Below are 20573 nucleotides of genomic sequence, written 5' to 3'. Positions count from 1 at the left end.
TGAATGGTAAGAAGTCAAGGGACAAGACACCCAACTAAAGCAAATACTGATCTCCATTATGGTTACAACAAACTTTATTATTAACTAAATTTCTGTTCATTCTCAACAAGAACTTTTGTACATGTATGAAAGAAATAATCGTAAACTGGTTTGTAAATTGTTTTCAAACTCAATGTTGCTGGAAATCAGTAGTAGTTCTTGTGTTTCTCTTTTTTCTCTTCTTGTTTCTCTGTCCTTCAGTGATTCTGCTTATCAGGTGTTTATCAGTGTCTCAATTCACTCACTTCTTTTCATTCAAGTGGACCATATTAGAGAACTAATGTAGGGAATAGTGAATGAAGGTATATGGTGTGATTGTGAAAACATCCTCTGAGTGTCGACTTTGAGAGCTGTTAATTCACAGTATATTCCCGTAGGCTAGTTTTGTTTTCTACGGTATATTACTGTTTTAATGGAAAATTGTATGATATTGTCAGAATTTGGCCTTTTTTACGGCAAGGGTTAACATTGTACATTAAACTCAATATTAACCCCTTCTAGACCGGCCGGTTCAGATCCTAGCCTAGACTCATGTGAGAAGTTTTGTAACTTCTTCTATAAACAAAATCATTGCAATCAGGGCACAGGTTTCTTATAATCTACCCCAGAATTGTCAATATACAAATATTTACCCCTCTGTATTTTCTTACTTTCAGACGATCCTACATTGAGGTTTCTGACCTAACCATGGCTCTAGAACATGTATGGTAGCCTCAGTCTGCTTCTGGGCTGCCGAGAACTGTTGGGCAGAGTCCATGACCGCGCTGCCGAAGAGGCCAGCCTGGGATATGGGGGAGTTGAGGAAGTGGGTTCGCTCAGCCTCGCGCATATCAACCAGGTTAAGCCAGAGATGTCTGACCACGCATGTGGACATCACCTGACCCAGGCAGGCAGCTCTTGGATGAGCCCTGAATCAGCCCTACCCTCGTGCATGTCATTGAGCACCCAGAAGGATGGCATATTGCCGGAGTTACGCCATGCAAATTCCGCAGACCTATGGCATTTCCTTGCCATTGGCTCGTTTTATTTCTTTCGAAGATGAGAGGCTTCTAAGCGAACCCCATTCGTCGCCACAACGTAACTCGTAGTGACTACGAAAGGGAACTAGACTCTCTCTGGATGCGAATCCTTTAGCATATTTCAGATTTCTGAGATGTTTTTGGAGGGCAGAGTATAAGAAAGAGCATACGTGGTTGAAGTCTGAAATTTACTTACAGCACTTTTAACAAAGTAAAGAAGACATGTTGCACAATGAAAGATCAGAGAAAGCTAAACTTGTCAAAATATCCTTCCATTCACTTATTTGACTTGGATCAGCAGAAATCCAAATTAAGCAAATCAAGCCCGTACTCATCTACAATGGCTGAAAGAGAAGCTTAGTAAAAATATCCTTAATCATTTCTGTTAAACTATTTAAAAAAGGCATTAGTGTATTATATAGCATGTTATCACTCTTAAAAACTGTGATTTATAATATACATTTTATTTAGTTGTATAATTTTCATTATTCACACACTGGATAATTCATCACTAAAATAGGTAAATAATTTATTGTTGTACAATCAAGATTACCAATACTGATAAAGTAATTTAGTATTTTAATGAAGCTACTGAACAATGAATACAGACTGTAATTGGTACTCACCATTAACTGAGGTATACAATTGCTGACCATGTCATGACATGTTATGGTCAAAGTTATAGTTTAAAGGCACATTTGCAACTACACAAGCCTTTGAAATACTTGATGAGTTAAATGTTATAAAAAATATACTAGCATTCAAAAATGTGTTCATAAAAGTCTTTGGAAAGTTAAATGCATCTATCTGTACAGCATGTAAACTGCAGCTGGGCTTTCATTAAAAATATATATTTTTTATAAACACACACAAACACAAGCAGCAGCATAGAGCACACACACACATACATACACACTTTTCTATTAGATGCGGGATATTGTTTTTATCCCTGTCTGATGGATATGGCTGGAGTATTTGGGTAATAGTTCATTGCTGGTACAGTATGTTGACCCTGTGTCTGATCTCTAGTGCCTTTTACTCTCCCACAGTCAAGTTCATAAGTCTTCTGCTGTGTAGAGTGACACAATACAGCTTCCTCTGAGCTTGCAGTAAATCATCCACACTTAGAGGTTAATTGTCCATTCTACAGACTTGAAACAGGCTATATGTTACAGGTCACTCCTGCATCTTCTACGTGACCACAGTTGGTTTTTGCCCATCCTGAGAACTTACACTGGTGAATAAAGTCTTCAGTACCAACACAAGCAACATCATCCATCCAGATTAACCCAGTGCCTAAAGGAGAAAGACAACTGTCGAAAATGAATCTCATACATCTTTTCAATCTTTATGGTTTAATATCATAGAACAATGGTCATGCATTTTACACATTTGACACATGCTTTTATCCAAATTACATTTGAGTTCTACAATACATATAATAATTTCATACACTGCCTAGCAATTAAACCCATGACAGTACTGTAGAGTGCAGTAAATATTTGTAAGCATATCTTTTGCTACCTTAACCTTGTAACGACTCTGACCTTGTCCAAACCGGCCTGTTTTGTGGATTTCTTTGGCACCACGGTACCCCAGCATCCTGCACACAACGTCTCCATCTTTTATGTCCCAAACGTCATCGCACACTGTCCCCCATCGAAGCTCATGGAGCACTTCCACTCGACCCTCATGAGGCCCGGAGCCGTTGACAAGCCTTACCAGAGTTTCTTCAACTGAAACATATACATTCATTGCAGAATGAATCTATTACAAATTAAATCTTACAGAGAAACAGATATATTTAAAAATCCCATTTAAATATCACTCCCACTTTATATTAGGTGTCTTTATCTCTAGGGATGCCTATGATTAAAGATTTTTCTAGTTGACTATTAGTCATTCATTTAAGCGATTAGTCGACTAATCATACGAGTATATTACAGTTTTTTCAAATTGCTTACACACTAAAAGTGGAACTTGAGACTCACTCATTGAAACCATTCACCTGTACCTAATCTTCAGACCCAAGTCTGCAAAACTGCAAGCACATAATATGCTTACTGTACATTCAGTTTGAAATTGAAAAAAACTTTTTGCAAAACTCTAAACACAGTTCTCTACATGCCACACTCATTTACTGATGACCTTCACCAAATGATCATGTGTGAAAACAATTATACATAAATTGATCACATTGAAATCAAAACTCAGTTTTAAGACAGAAAGAAATTATTTTTACCCCCTTGAATTTCTGTTTATAGTGTAAATATATATGCATATGCAATGCAATTATTCAACCCCCATTGCAAATCAGGTTTATTGGCAAAATTTACAGACTTTCAGCTGTTTGCAATCAACAAATCAAACAAAAGTAATTGAAATAGCTCAACACAACAAATGTTTCAAGTGTTTTGCCCAAATTCAACTGAAAATGCTACCGCTTCCTGTTCAGCTACTGTTCAGACGCTCTTGCTTACTGCTCCGCGCTTTGCTCTATCGCTTTTATATTTTTTAATCGCTCTATCGCTTTTATATTTTTATATTTTATCTCCTTTTATCACCTAATTTTAACTTCAGCAAATCAGCACAGTGCTCAACCGCTTGATTACTACAAAAAAGCAGAATTCTTTTCTCCGACCAGCCTCCCACAGAAAGCTTACATTCCGGGGAAGGGAAAACACAACTGCCTACATTCTAAAGGATAAGAGAAAATGCCTCTTAAAATGCATTAACTGCCAGAGACTTTTACAAAGGATCGCAGTTCTTGAAACAAAGTTACTTGTGGGACCACCAAACCAGACCAAATACACAACAGAGCTTCGTCATGGACGCCCTCAGCATACAGCCGGTGAGTCCCATGAATCTAGTGCTCCAATACAGGCCATACTGAGTGTAGAGAAACAAGCCGATCGACTTACAAATCGATGGCACAAACAGGGAGCGAGACCCAAAGGCACTCGAGACATCAGATTGTCACGAGCATCACATATTGCTGCAGTAGCATCCTCTACCCCAGATACGGCTCTGACAAGGATTGCAAACACTGGTCTCCTACCACCGCCTATACATCTTGAGAACAGATTTGAAGTATTAATGAATGAGGAATCCCTGAATGTGATGAATGTGATCGAACACAGACTGAACCAGCCAGTAGCTAACACTGCTAACTGGCGCTCAAGGTCGAGCAGACAGCGGCACTCAGCTCAGAGCGCAGCCGAGCACAGGACTCTGATAGTGGGTGACTCCATAATCAGAAACATTATTAGCAGGGATACAACTACGTGCTGCCTTCCACAAGCAACGACTTCTGATGTAAATAGGGAACTTAAGAACATTCTGATGAAACATAAGACTGCAAATCGACTCATCATTCATGTGGGGAAAAATGATATTCATAAACAGTAGTCAGAACTCCTTAAGAAGGATTTCAATGAACTTTTTGAAACACTTAAAAGACTGAACGTTCAGACATTCATCAGTGGACCACTCCCAGCAAGAGGAACAAACAGGTTTTCACGGTTGCTTGGGCTCAACACATGGCTGCAAAAAACCTGCAATATAAAAGGAGTGAACTTCATTGACAACTTCAATCTTTTCTGGAGTCAGAGGCAACTGTTTCAACAGGATGGGCTCCACCCAAACAAACTTGGTTCAAGAGTGTTAAAGGACAATATCTACTTCTCCCTCAATCATCCTTCTGCAGTTTGCGACAATCTACTCAACCTGAATAGCACACACACACCTGGACACAGTATGAATGACCACAGGACTTCACTTCAGCACCTGAATGGACATGCGGTTGACATATCACACAAGGACAAGGATAACACCATGCAGCCACAACAACTTCTGCTCACGGACACAATCTCAGCAGAGCCCTGCCCACAGAGCTCACCACAGACAGACCGGGACATATTAGAACTGCTCCAAGATTCAGCTCCCAAGGACAACTTTCTGGAAAACAGCGAGGGAAACCAGGACAGCATATTACAGCCTCCGATAACACCAGAGCAACAGCCCCTCTCCCCAGACACGTTATCCCTCTCTCCAGCATCTCCACTTCTGTGGTTCTCAGAAAAAATGGAAAAACTGGTGCATGCTGGAACCAAACTATCCCACTCTTTTGCTGCAAGCCCCAAGATGTCAACCAAAAAACGGCAGGCCCCACAACCACCAAAGCCTGCGAGCCCAGTCCCTCCTCCTGTGAGAGCTCTTCGGCCTCTGCCACAGCGCCAGGGCTCACACCATCCATCTGCTCGAGGTGAACCAAAAACAACTGATACCAGCTCTCAGTGATATGTGTCGGGTCCCCGCTATGATAACAGTAACCTTCTTAAATGTTTACAAAACAAGCGGGAACCCAGTGTGCCTGAATCTTTCTCTATTGCTGTTCAATTACATGATAGAAAATCTAAGGACTTCAAAAGCCGTACAGCAAACCCATCTAATCTGGTGCCTATTATGCGCCAAACTAAGATTGCTGTGGGGACAAAAAGTAAGACTGTTAAGTTAGCACTTTTAAACATCCGCTCACTTAAAAATAAATCACTTCTAGTCAAAGATTTAATAACCACATACAACCTGGACTTTATGTTTCTAAATGAAACTTGGTTAGAAGACAGCTGCAGTGGAACAGTCCTCAATGAAACATCCCCTCCTAACTTTACTTTTATGAGTGTCTGCAGAGCGGGTAAGAGAGGCGGGGGCTTAGCTGCTCTTTTTAAAGATGTCTATGAATGTAAGCAAATATCATTTGGGAATTACCCATCTTTTGAATATCTGGGTATTGTGTTAAAAGGTGCTCCACGTATTTTACTTATCATTATTTACAGGCCTCCAAAATTCTCTCCAGCTTTTGCTGAGGACTTTACAGAACTGCTATCAACAATTTCCTCAGAGTTTGACTGTTTTGCCATTGCTGGAGATTTTAACATTCACATAGATAATGCAGAAACCAATATGGCAAAAGAAATCAAAACTGTTTTAAAAACTTTTGATCTGACTCAGCATGTACATGGACCCACACACAATCGTGGACACACTCTAGATTTACTTATCAGTAAGGGTTTAAACATATCATCGATTGTTATTAAGGATGTAGCACTGTCTGATCATTTCTGTATTTTCTTTGATATATTGATCTCTCCTGCCATTGAAGCTAGATCTGTGTCTGTCAAGAAGAGATGCTTAAATGAGAACACTAGTGTGCTATTTATGAAGGCCATATCTCTAAAACCAAGCATATCTGCTGACTCTGTTGATTTTATCCTTGATTCTTTTAACTCAAAAGTTAAAAGTGTAATTGATGATATTGCTCCTGTGAAAGTCAGGAAGAATAGTGGTAGACAAAAAGCACCTTGGAGAAACTCAACAGCTGTGCAAAATATGAAAAGACAATGCAGAAGAGCAGAACGCATGTGGCGGAAGACAAAACTTGTAGTCCATTATAACATCTACAAAGACAGCATCCATGCTTTTAATATTGAACTAGGAAAAGCTAGACAGACTTTCTTCTCGAATATTATAAACAGCAACTTAAACAACACATGCACTCTTTTTGCTACTGTAGAGAAACTGACAAACCCCCCAAGCCAGATTCCCAGTGAAATGCTCTCAGACAGCAAGTGCAGTGAGTTTGCTTCTTTCTTCTCTGAGAAAATCAATAATATCAGAAAGGTGATCAGCACATTCTTGAGTTGCTCTGGGGTCAGACAGATCAGACCACAACCTGAGAAAGTAGTTACTATGTCTGTTTTTGAAGAAATTGAATCCACAATTTTGGAAGAAACCGTACAGCACCTTAAAACATCAACCTGCGCCCTTGACGCACTTCCCACATCTTTTTTCAAAAGTGTGTTAAACAGCTTAGAAGCAGATCTCCTAGAAGTGGTAAATGCCTCACTTCTCTCTGGGTGTTTTCCAAACTCCCTGAAAACTGCAGTTGTCAAGTCCTTCCTGAAAAATAGCAATCTGGATAAGACCATCTTAAGTAACTATAGACCGATCTCAAATCTCCCTCACTCAAAAAAATGATATGTTGGCTTTACTTAACTTTTTTATGTAAACAGGTTCCACCGGTTCCACATAACTATGTTTCGTTAAACAAACATAAGATGTTCATGTAACTTCAACATCATGGAATTTGGTCATTTTAAGCGACCCAATTAAACTCTGAGCTAATGAGTTAATTAAGTGAATAACTGAGTGATGATTGAGCATTATTGAAGACACCTGATGTTAACAAGCAGAATCGCTGAAGGAGAAAACCGGAATGTTTAAGTCACCATTATGGAGATAAGTGTGTGTTTTAGTTGGGCTCTTGACCATTAACTTATTAACTTTAGATTTTGTTTGGTTGCTGTACATGAGTTATAACAGCCAGATGAACAATGAACTAAGGAGATCTGATGGTGTTGGTTGTGATTTAACATAATCATTATTTCACAATCATTTGACCTCAATCACTGAACTTATATTGAACCCAATTTCTGAGTTAAGTTTACCTTACTGGCATTGTAGAGCATACTATTTTTAGCCTTTTCAATGAAATTCAAATGATCAAATCAAGAAATAAAAAATAAACTTCTTAAAAAATATTTTGAGTAGGCACACACAGACATCAAGAATCAGCATATGAATCTCAGCAATGGTGACAAAAAGATCATAAGCTCATTATTTATTCATGCAGCAATGCATGATGGGAGCCATGAATGAGTTTTGATTGGTGGCACCCACAATGCACTGCAACATGCTTTATAATTGTCACCATTGTTGAGATTTACAGGCTGATTCTTGATGTCTGTGTGTGCCTACTCAAAATATTTTTTAGGAAGTTTCTTTTTTATTTATTGATTTGATCATTTGAATTTCATTGAAAAGTCTAAAAATAGTATGCTCTACAATGACAATGCTGCTATTATTCGAAAGGTTAACTTAACTCAGAAATTCAGTTTAATATAAGTTCAGTGACTCAGGTCAAATGATTGTGAAATAATGATTATGTTAAAACACAACCAACACCATCAGATGACCTTTGTTTACTGTTCATCCGGCTGTTATAACTCATGTACAGCAACCAAACAAAATCTAAAGTTAATAAGTTAATGGTCAAGAGCCCAACTAAAACACACACTTATCTCCATAATGGTGACTTAAACATTCCGGTTTTCTCCTTCAGAGATTCTGCTTGTTAACATCAGGTGTCTTCAATAATGCTCAATCATCACTCAGTTATTCACTTAATTAACTCTTTAGCTCAGAGTTTAATTGGGTCGCTGAAAATGACCAAATTCCATGATGTTGAAGTTACATGAACATATTATGTTTGTTTAACGAAACATAGTTATGTGGAACCGGTGGAACCTGTTTACATAAAAAGGTTAAGTAAAGCCAACATATCATTTTTTTTGAGTGCTTTCATAGGCAAGATCATTGAAAAAGTTGTCTTCAATCAGCTGAACAAATTCTTAAGCTCGAATGGATTCTTTGACAATTTTCAATCTGGTTTCCGATCGCATCACAGCACAGAGACAGCGCTCATAAAGATAATAAATGATATTCGCTTTAATACTGATACAGGGAAATTATCAGTACTGGTACTACTCGACCTCAGTGCTTCATTTGACACTGTCGATCACGACATACTTCTTGACAGGCTGGAAAACTGGGTGGGGCTTTCTGGGATAGTCCTAAAATGGTTCAGGTCATACTTAGAAGGGAGAGGTTATTATGTGAGTATAGGAGACCATAAGTCTGAGTGGACATCCATGACATGCGGAGTCCCTCAAGGCTCAATTCTTGCACCACTCCTATTCAACCTGTATATGCTCCCAATGAGCCAAATAATGAGAAAGAACAAAATTGCTTACCACAGCAGACGACACACAGCTCTACTTAGCCCTATCGCCTAACGACCACAGCCCCATTGACTCCCTGTGCCAATGCATTGATGAAGTAAACAGTTGGATGTGCCAAAACTTTCTTCAGTTAAACAAAGACAAAACTGAAGTCATTGCATTTGGAAACAAAGATGAAGTTCCCAAGGTGAATGCATACCTTGACACTAGGGGTCTAACAACAAAAAATCAAGTCAGGAATCTTGGTGTGTCTCTAGAGTCAGACCTTAGTTTCAGTAGTCATGTCAAAGCAATAACTAAATCAGCATACTATCATCTGAAAAACATTGCAAGAAATAGATGCTTTGTTTCCAATCAAGACTTAGAGAAACTTGTTCATGCTTTTATCACCAGCAGGGTGGATTATTGTAATGGACTCCTCACTGGCCTTCCTAAAAAGACCATAAGACAGTTGCAGCTCATACAGAACGCTGCTGCCAGGATTCTGAGCAGGACCAGAAAATATGAACATATCACACCAGTCCTCAGGTCTTTACACTGGCTCCCAGTTACATTTAGGATTGATTTTAAAGTATTATTACTGGTATATAAATCATTCAATGGGTTAGGACCTCAATATATTGCAGATATGCTCACTGAATATAAACCTAACAGATCACTCAGATCATTAGGATCACATCAGCTAGAAATACCAAGGTTCACTCTAAGTATGGAGAGTCTGCTTTTAGCTATTATGCCAGCCGCAGCTGGAACCAGCTTCCAGAGGAGATCAGATGTGCTCCTACAGTAGTCACATTCAAATCCAGACTCAAAACACATCTGTTTAGCTATGCATTTACTGGATGAGCACTGTGCCACTGTTCGTCCGACTGTTTTTACTGCACTGGTTTTGTCTTTGTTTGTTTTTTAATAAAACATTTTAAAAGAAAAAAATTATAATCTCTGGAAGAGATTTTGAAGGAGAGCGGGAGAGTCTTCACTCCGATGAGGCGAGTGAAGGAGTAAGTTAGTTATACTGCTGAGAGTATAAGAAGTCGCTGAGAGCGTCGTTAAGGGTAACGGCAGCAGAGAATTCTGGGAATGTCAATATAGAGAAACAACAAGAACTATAACTGACTTCAGCCACATCCTTAGATGAAATCCACTGAAGAAAAAAGACGACATTAAATCTGTGAAGATCTCATCAGAGGAGGATTAAACAACTCCACAAACAGCCGTACAAGCTTTAATTATTACTAACCAGACTGACTTTAAAACCGCTTGTTAAAAAACCACAACTTGATCCTACAGAATTAGTCAATTACAGGCCGATCTCGAATCTGCCTTTTCTGTCAAAGATATTAGAAAAAGCAGTATCCTCACAATTGTGTTCCTTTCTAGAAAGAAATGATATCTGCGAGGATTTTCAGTCCGGATTTAGACCGTAGCACTGAGAAAGCTCTCATTAGAGTCACAAATGATTTGCTCCTATCATCCGATCGTGGTTGTATCTCTCTATTAGTGTTACTCGATCTTAGTGCTGCATTTGACACAATTGACCACAACATTCTTTAAAATAGACTAGAAAACTATGTTGGCATTAGTGGAATTGCACTAGCATGGTTTAACCCTTTACCTGTCACCCCCCCTTTTGATAATTTACATTAAAATGCACTATACAAACTTAAATGGTTGTAATTCAAGAATGCTTTGGAATATAGACCTAAGTTTGGTCTTGTTTTAAAGAAAACAATCAGCAGATTATTAGTAAAGTGAAAGCACTTCAAAAAATTAAAGTATGAAAAAGTTATGGAAGTTATAATTTACAGTAAATCAAATATACTTTATTAATATATTTTTTTTAATATAAAATAAATATTTTATAAAATAGTTAAGGGGGTTAAATCATACTTAACTGACCGTTATCAGTTTGTAGCAGTAAATGAAGAGATGTCTTATCGATCACAAGTTCAGTATGGCGTACCACAAGGCTCAGTACTAGGACCGTTGCTGTTCACTCTGTACATGCTACCATTAGGAGATATCATTAGGAAACATGGAGTTAGTTTTCACTGTTATGCTGATGATACTCAGCTGTATATTTCTTCAAAACCTAACGAAACTTACCAATTCACAAAATTAACGGAATGCATAGCTGATATAAAAAATTGGATGGCTAGTAATTTCCTACTACTGAATTCTGAAAAGACAGAGATTCTAATTATTGGACAAAAAACTTCCACACGTAATAACCTAGAATACTGTCTAACACTTGATGGCTGCTCTGTTAAGTCTTCGTCGTCGGGTTAGGAACTTGGGTGTGCTCTTTGATACCAACCTTTCTTTTGAAAGCCACGTGTCTAGTATCTGTAAAACGAATCGGTTACCTAACGTAACCTCGGTTCTCTCTAGATGAGGGAACGAGTATTGCGTAAGTTAGCTTACGCTACGGGAAAGATTAATCTTTTATGAAATATTGAACCCAAAAAATTATCCTTAATTTTTGTATCAAACATTCTAGCCACGCCCAGTTTGGCGGGCTGTGACGCGATGAAGGCGCGAGCGCCTCTCATTGGACGCGAGTTCATTCAGTTCGTCTATAGGCTGCAGCAGTTGCTGCAGAGCAACCAATGAGCTCGCTAGCTAGCCCGCTCAAGGTCTGCAGCTGCTGCACTGCGTTGACAATGGATACAAAAATTAAGGATAATTTTTTTGCTTCAATATTTGAGAAAAGATTAATCTTTCCCGTAGCGTAAGCTAGCTTACGCAATACGAGAGAACCTCTCGTAAGCGAACTGCATTTTTCCATCTTAAAAATATATCTAAAATACGCCATATGCTCTCATTGGGAAATGCCGAACAATTAGTTCATGCGTTCATGACCTCAAAGCTAGATTATTGTAATGCTCTACCGGGTGGTTGCCCTGCACGCTTAATAAATAAACTACAGCTAGTTCAAAACGCAGCAGCTTGAGTTCTTACCAGAACCAGGAAATATGAGCCCATATTATGAGCCCATATTATGGAGATGGTCCTCACTGTAGAACATGAAATCCACAGGGAGGAGTCGGATCCAGATCCAACTCCTCCCACCTTACATATACCTAAACCTACCCATCTCCGCCCCCTGATCCCTAAACCCACCCCTAATCCCTAAACCCACCCCTAATCCTACCCATCTCCACCCCTTGGATCTTGATCCGACTCCTCCTCGTGGATCTCATGTACTGCATTGAGGTGCTACTGATATTATGAGCCCATATTAGCCCGGTTCTGTCAACACTGCATTGGCTCCCTATTAAACATCGTATAAATTTTTAAATATTGTTGATTACTTACAAAGCACTAAATGGTTTAGCTCCGCAGTACTTAAAACGAGCTCTTAACGCATTATAGTCCTTCACGTCTATTGCGATCTCAAAATTCTGACCAGTTGATAATACCTAGAATATCAAAATCGACTGCAGGCGGTAGATTCTTTTCCTATTTAGCACCAAAACTTTGGAACAGTCTTCCCACCATTGTCCAGACACACTCTGTCAGTTCAAAGCTTGACTAAAAACACATCTCTTTGACCTAGCATACACATAATACATTATAGACTTCTATAATTCAATGTTAGGCTGCATAGATTAGGTCAGCCGGAACTGGGAACACTTCCCTTAAATCTTGATGTACTCGTTACATCATGAGAAGAATGGCATCTACGCTAATATTAGTGTCTTTGTTTATCCCAAGGTTTTCCCGCAGCCTGCCGGATCCAGGCCGTATCCAGATCTGATGAAGGAGCTTCGCCTGGACCCGATGACAATGCAGTGCTGAAGTGCCAACTATCCTCTCCCTATGGAGGATCCCTTTTCCACTCTACAGATAAAGCGTTGTGAATTTCGGTTCGCGTACCCCGAAGTGATAAAATAAAACACAATTCTGTATCAATTTATAGGCAAGACAAGTAGTTTGTTTAGGCATGGGTTGTATGGAATTACAAACCTGCGCACATATTTTCAAAAGCACATAACTATAGAATCAATTCTGAATGTGCATGTGAACGCCGTCAGCGTTAATCACAGGTTCGCGTTTTAAAGTCTGATCATTTCGACGGAGGTGAATCAATCAAAATTAACTTTAGCTGGAAATAACATTATTCAAGAACCGCTATAAAACCAAAACAATCTCTGTTACCTTAAATTATATGTTTATCTCTGTAAAGCTGCTTTGAATCAATCCATTGTTAAAAGCGCTATATAAATGAAGATGACTTGACTTGACTTGACTAAATGTAACACCAGTGTAAAGACCTGAGGACTGGTGTGATATGTTCACATTTTCTGGTTCTGCTCAGGATCCTGGCAGCAGCGTTCTGTATGAGCTGCAACTGTCTTATGGTCTTTTTAGGAAGGCCAGTGAGGAGTCCATTACAATAGTCCACCCTGGTGGTGATAAAAGCATGAAGTCTTGTCTAGAAACAAAGCATCTAATTATTGCATATTTGAGATGATAGTATGCTGATTTAGTTACTGCTTTGACATGACTACTGAAACTGAGGTCTGACTCCAAAATCACACCAAAGATTCCTGACCTGATTTTTAGTTGTTTGACCACTAGAGTGAATGTATGCATTATTTAATCTTTGTTTAACTGAAGAAAGTGTTGGCACATCCAACAGTTAACGTCATCAATGTATTGGCACAGGGAGTCAATGGGGCTGTAGTCGTTAGGCAATAGGGTTAAGTAGATCTGGGCGTCGTCTGCATAGCTGTGGTAAGCAATTTGGTTCTTTGTGTTTTCCCTATACAATGCACATTGATGGTGAGTGTTGGTGCACTCTTATAAAATGTGTTGAAAACAACAAAACCTGTACAAAGAGATGTTAAAAAATGACACGTTGTGTAGATTTTAACACATGTAGTGTGTGTGCTCAGGGACAACACATGTTGTGTAGATTTGAACACATGTAGTGTGTGTGCTCAGGGACAACACATGTAGTGTAGATTTTAACACATGTCTGTGTGCTCAGAGACAACACATGTTGTGTAGATTTTAACACGTCTGTGTGCTCAGGGACAACACATGTGTAGATTTTAACACATGTAGTGTGTGTGCTCAGGGACAACACATGTGTAGATTTTAACACATGTAGTGTGTGTGCTCAGGGACAACACATGTTGTGTAGATTTTAACATATGTAGTGTGTGTGCTCAGGGACAACACATGTTGTGTAGATTTTAACACATGTAGTGTGTGTGCTCAGGGACAACACATGTTGTGTAGTTTAACACATGTAGTGTGTGTGCTCAGGGACAACACATGTTGTGTAGATTTTAACACATGTAGTGTGTGTGCTCAGGGTGTTGTCCCTAAGCACACACACTACATGTGTTAAAATCTTCACAACATGTGTTGTCCCTGAGCACACACACTACATGTGTGTCAAATTTAACACACAACCTGTGTCGTTTCTTAACACATCTCTGTGTTTATATAAGGACTACACATTTTGTGTTACCTTTAACACAACTAATGTGTTATTCCTCTTACACAGAAGTGTGTTGAAACCTTTTACACACTAATGTGTTATAGTTACACAACTTGTGTCAGATGTGTGTTACATGTGACTGTAGTCGGTGTATATTTTGCCAGAGTTACTTCCTGTGTTTTTACAACTGAGTGTTTGGATGAACACTGAAACGTATTGTTAACTTGTGTTTATGTAGTCCAGTGATGTTTAATAAAGAGTTTGTTTGAACATTTTATTACCTGGATGTTTTAGACATCATGAATCTACATAGACAAGCTCTTATTGAGAATTAACAGAGGTTTGATGTTTCATTGAATGTTTTATTTGAAGTCACCAGAATCGTGATTAATGGCCCTTTACTCTTCTTTTAGTTTTTCTCTGGCTGCTATAATTAAAGGTGCAGTGTGTAACATTTTTGAGTATTTATTAACAGAAATGCAATATGACATCCATAACTATGTGTTCAGTGGTGTATAAAGAACTTACTTAATAAACCGTAATGTTTTTATTACCTTAGAATGAGGCATTTATATCTACATAGGCGCGGGAATCCCCTTCTATGAAGGTCGCCATATTGTGACGTCATGTTTCTACAGTAGCCGAACGCGAACAAACAACGCTACAGAGCGCGTTTCGTCACTACCTTGAAAGAGAAGCCGCAGGAAGCTAGAAGAAGCTAGACATAAACACCGTGAGTAGTGACTTTTCCCTTGTCAGTGGTGTAAAATATGTAGTTGGATTGTTTCATGTAACTTATTTCTTCTCCCTCGCTGTGTTATGGCTTTGCTATGTGGGGATAAATGTGCTGGTTAAGTTCGTGAGACAGCTGATTAGTAGGCTACTCTTGTCATTGACCGTAAAACAGTAACAGGAGTCACCAACCTGTCGATCTTGGAAGCATTTTAAGTCGATCGAGTTTCCAAAATCAGAGAAAAAAAAAGCCTATTGTGTGTGTAGTAAGTGTGTCTAGGGGATGCGGAGGCGCGCGCGCTGTTACAATCACGTCATTTTTGCCGCACGCACCTTTGCGCTCATGCGGACGCATCAGGTTTAAACAAGGCTTTACGCTTTAATGAGCTCAGCCACAGTAACAGCTCATATTAGCCAGCTAAACTTTTACTACCCTGTTAGAAAAAATATATAGTTGCATATTTTCATGTGGTTCTTCTCCCTCGCTGTATTATGGGTTTGCTATGTGGGGAGAATGTGCTGGTTACGTTCGTGAGACAATCAGCTGATTACTATCATTATATTATGTATTAAGACCCTTTATCCATGATGTGGTTTATAATGGACTGTGGTACAGAAACTTGGTTTACGCTGGCTATTCTCTGCTGTCTCAGTCGACGATGTTTGTCCCGTTTTAGCCACCGTAGCTTCTTCGAAAGGGAGGGGTGAGCAGTGGGCTGAGCCCTTAGTGTAAACTCGCAACCGAACCGCTAGATGTCGCCAAAAATCACACACTGGACCTTTAATATTGTGTACATAAAGATATGGTGGAATTCAGCTTGTCCCGTAGTAGATGGTCTGCTTGCACGCTTTAACCTTGCGCACAAGCAGATCCGTTTCCTCTATGGAGAAGCGTTCAGTAGTGATGGGCAAATGAAGCCCCATGAAGCACTGAGGCTTTCCCCTGAATGTTTCAGGAAAAGATTCAAAGCATCAAGAGTGTTGAAAACAGCGCCATCTTGTGGCAGGTCAAATTTATAGCAGCCATGTATATGAGCAGCTGAGTGCACAGCACCATGTTTTATCCATTACGCACAAATAAAAGCCTGACAATGCTAAATGTTCAGTTTTCTTGTGTTCCAGAGTTGCTTGATCCAAGTAAATGCTGGTCTAATTATTTTATGGTTTCTGTTTATGTATCAGAATATATGATCATGTAACATAGGCTATAGGCTTATTTATTAAATTTTTTTTAAAAAAATTAGTAAATGGACTTAAACTTCCAAAAACCTGTAGAGTAGTGGTCTGGGTTCAAATATTCCGACACGCAAAACGAAGCGTTCACGTGACTGGAAAGAAAGTGAGGCTTCGTTTCTTGTTGATCACGTGTTTCTCTGAAAACAATACGCGCTCCAGCACGGAGCTTCATGAGAAATTGCGCTGCGTACTCGATGCGCACTTTGAAGCTGTGGCTTTTAAAGGGAATGGGAAATTACACTCTGATTAGTTTATTGCACGTTACACCCAAAACACACCCATTACTCATTAAGAGAATAGGGACAACCCTTTAAGACCATGCGCGCTGAACATTTTTCCCGTCATTAAACTAGCAAAAGTGGATTTGGACGCGCACTAAGTGCACTTGTGTCGTGCGCTTTAGACCATGCGCTTAGATCGTTAAAATAGGGCCCCATGTTTTATTCTCTCCAGCGTTTCAATATCATCCATGGCTTTATCTCACTGCTTTTGACTGCTATTCAAGACATACGACTGTGGTCCCATGTGCAGAGTTTGAGACATGTTATTCTAAGAGTTCAAAATCCTAAACTCTACCTTGACCTGCAACAGTGATCAGAGAAGATGATTTTAATTTCGTTGTCAGACTGATACAGATTTCACACAGTTGTTTTAGTCCCTGGTGTCGGGGTCAGATGATAAGAGCAAGTTCATGCAGAGAGATCTCAATGTTCAAAGTTGAACCTTTCATGACATTAATGCAGAACACACTGAGTACTGTAGATCAATGAGATGGTATAGTCAGAAAATATCTCGTAAATACGTAACAGCTGTGTGACTCCTGGCAGCAAACACACACCCACACAGCTGATTAAAGCCATATGCATGGGCCATTAGAAGGGTGTGCTCAGAGACTTTTAGGAGAGTTTAAGTAAATAAGTATAGAGAATGAAAGACTGCATTAAAATCAAAAAGTTAATGGTAAAGAAAGTGGACAATGGTTAAAAGTAGGTGATACATTTGTCTCATGATTGCTCAATGCATTGCAGAGTCTGTCAATAAACTGCTTTTGAGATGAGTAAAATCTGTGCCGAACCAATCACCAGCGATCACAGCTCTGATGTCATGCTGATATATGCCAAAAAACTCACGATGACGAGGCGGCCGTGGCAGGGGTGGAGCAGTTGCCCTCCAGCGACTGCACTGTTGGATGGCAAAGGACTTGCTGATGACACAGCTAAATGCACATTTAAACAACTGATGCATTGTCCTCATCTAAAATGTGTGATTTTATATAAAATAATTTTTTTGTGTGTGTATAAATTATTTGTGAATATTCCCAAATACTCTGAAAATGCAATTTCTGTATGGGACAGGTGACTGTTGTCATATTTATTCCCCCCAGGGGAAATTAAGTACTTTGGGTGTCTGTGTTCATCATTTTCATTTTTTTTATATAAAAGCAACAAAACATTTGTTTTTCATCAATTTTTCAATAAATCTTCATAAAGGTTTTCTGCTTTCAAATGCAATATAGAAAGAATGAACCTCGTTTGAAAAAAATGGCCCTTCTAAACCTCTGTTCACTAAATCTGTATACCTTTGATGATCATATAAAGTGTCTGTTTACACAATGTCAGTTGCCCCTTAATGTCAAAAATCACAAAGAAGTTATTATTATTTATTTATTTTTTACAACCCCCCCCCCCCCCCCCCCAAAACTAAGCCACTGAACAATGTGAGCCAATATTCACAGTTTATGTGCTTCCCAAATCCCAAAAAGAGGATCTGTGTAGTCTGTGAAGAAACATATTTAACATACACTGTTAAACCTTACCAGGGTTTTTTGCAGTAAAATACTGGCAACACTGTTGCCAGTTATTTACTGTAAAAATGCACTAAAACTCGAGTTAACTAATTTCACTTGCAGAAACCGACTGCCTTAAACTGTCATTTAAAAGTATTAACTAAAATTTATAATGCATTAATAATGTGAGCAAAGCATTATTGTTAACTTATTTAATTAGAAACCACAAAAATAACTTTTGTAAATAAAGAGATTTCCACCGGATCAGCAACTACACAATCAGTGCCTTTTAAATAAGGCAACATGCAGCGTATCATCAATGTTTGTAGATCTTCTCCTGGACTGAAGAACAGGCTCTACTCTTCAGCACAATGGTGACCAAAAAAACAAGATTTTACAGTAAACTACTGGCAACAGTGTTGCCAGTATAAACCTGTTTTTAACTTACAGTTTATTGCTGTTAAAATACATTTTGTGGGTGTGTCTTTTTATCTTTCACTGTTAACCCTTTCAACCCCACAGGAAAATCCACACTACAAAGAGTAAAAGTAACATTGACAGTGTTGCAGTGAGATAATTAAGAGAATATGTAAGTGATTGTTGAGCATTAGTGATGAACACCTGCTGTTAACAAGCAGAATCACTGAAGGAAAGAGGAACACAAGAACTACAACTGACTTCCAGCCATTACACATAATTACACTTATTATTAACCATTTTGGCTTTATTTCTGTCATACATGTACATTACCATTATAGAGATCAGTGTTTGCTTTAGTTGGTATGCTGATGCTATAACATGAGTTTTTATTTTGCTGCTTGAGCTGTGCTTTTGCAAGTCACACTTGTGCACACACACAGTTTATGAATGATTGGTTTTGCCAAAATATGAAAATCATCATATTGCCTGTTCATTCATTAAAGGAATCATTCTCACTCATTCAGAGTTTAATTACTTTAATTACTCTCCAAAAGTGTTACTTTACCACCACCGTGAAACCACGGAAATAAATTACAATGACTCTTTTTTTAACACATCATTCATAAACCAAAAAAACAGAGCTACACGGTCTTGTAGAAACACAGAGATATCAAAATTTAGCACATTAATCTCAACAATGGTGGCCATATTTTTTTTAATCATGCAGCAGTGCATGCTGGGAGTTTTATACTATCCTGGAATTGATTTTTTTTTTTTTGCAGGGTGGTAGGGGAAGACATTTTTTGCAGGGTGGTTAATATTCATTGGGGAACTAATCCCTGATTGGCTCGCCGTGACGCATTTCTAATGAGATGTGATAGAGAAAACGGACATCGTCTCCTTCGTGACAACAGACACTTTCACGAAGGTAAGGCATACCTGTCAACATTTGGTTATCCAAATCCGGAAGATTTGTGCGGAGACCGCTCACGAACTTCGCAAACTTCTGTATCTTTGCGGGGACACCATCTTGATCTGCCACGTCAATCTGAGTGACGTGTTGTCACACGAACCAATTGCGAACCAATTGCGGATTAGTTCCCCAATGAATATTAATGAGTCTTCCCCTCCCACCCTACAAAAAAAAAAATTTGCATCCTGGAACCCAGCATGCACTACTGCATTAAACTTTTGATTGTTACCATTGTTGAGATTCATATTATATTTCTTGATGTCTGTGTGTGTCTGAGTCAGACAGGATTTTTTTTGCATTACGTGATTACAATATTCTTTAGAAGACATGATTAACCGAAATATTGATTTCATGTTGTAGATTCACAGATTTATTTTATACCCATAAATTAACGTAAGTTTCGTATTAAATACCAATACATTCAAAGAATATATACAGGAAAGATCTGAAAATCAGACGTGTCCAGAATGACTCACAACATCTCAAAAGCCAATAACACCAAATCAATTTCCTCTTGACTTTTTCTTGCTACAACTAATGTGTTTTATAAACTCACTATTACAGCAGTCAGAGAGAGATGAATGTAAGAAGTCCAGGGACAAGAGACCAACTAAAGCAAATACTGATCTCCATTATGGTGACAACAAACTTTATTATTTTTACTTTATTATCTGTTAATTCTCAACAAGAACTTTTGTACATGTATGAAATAAATAATCGTAAACTGGTTTGTAAACTGGTTTCACACTCAGTGTTGCTGGAGGTCAGTTGTAGTTTTTGTGTTTCTCTTTTCTGTTCTTGTTTCTCTGTCCTTCAGTGATTCTGCTTATCAGGTGTTCATCAGTGTCTCAATTCACTCACTTCTTTTCATTCAAGTGGACTATATTAGTGAACTAATGTAGGGAATAGTGAATGAGGGTATAGGGTGTGATTAGGAACACAGCCTCTGAGTGTCAACTTTGAGAGCTGTTAATTCACAGTATATTCCTGTAGGCTAGTTTTGTTTTCTACGGTATATTACTTTTTTAATGGAAAATGGTATGATAGTGTCAGA

The 20573-nt window shown here is 38.7% G+C and overlaps 1 protein-coding gene across 4 annotated transcripts in view; it reads right to left on the bottom strand.

Moving 5' to 3' along the window:
* Positions 1-1501: 1501 nt before the first annotated feature.
* scara5 (scavenger receptor class A, member 5 (putative)) overlaps positions 1502-20573 on the bottom strand; it is a 249412-nt gene continuing 230340 nt past the window's right edge. For all 4 annotated transcript variants that reach the window (XM_056245403.1, XM_056245335.1, XM_056245465.1 and 1 more), the window contains 2 exons: positions 2606-2794; positions 1502-2354 (listed from right to left, as the gene is read on the bottom strand). In XM_056245403.1, the coding sequence (XP_056101378.1) occupies positions 2221-2354; positions 2606-2794 (323 nt within the window). In that variant the 3' untranslated portion in view covers positions 1502-2220. The remainder of the gene's footprint in view (positions 2355-2605; positions 2795-20573) is intronic.

This window comes from Rhinichthys klamathensis, unplaced genomic scaffold, assembly GCF_029890125.1.
Source record: "Rhinichthys klamathensis goyatoka isolate OS25496 unplaced genomic scaffold, OSU_Roscu_1.1 h1tg000001l_1, whole genome shotgun sequence".
Lineage (NCBI taxonomy): Eukaryota > Metazoa > Chordata > Actinopteri > Cypriniformes > Leuciscidae > Rhinichthys > Rhinichthys klamathensis.
The sequence above is the reverse complement of the archived record's forward strand: the minus strand, read 5'-3'. Positions and strand labels throughout refer to the sequence as shown.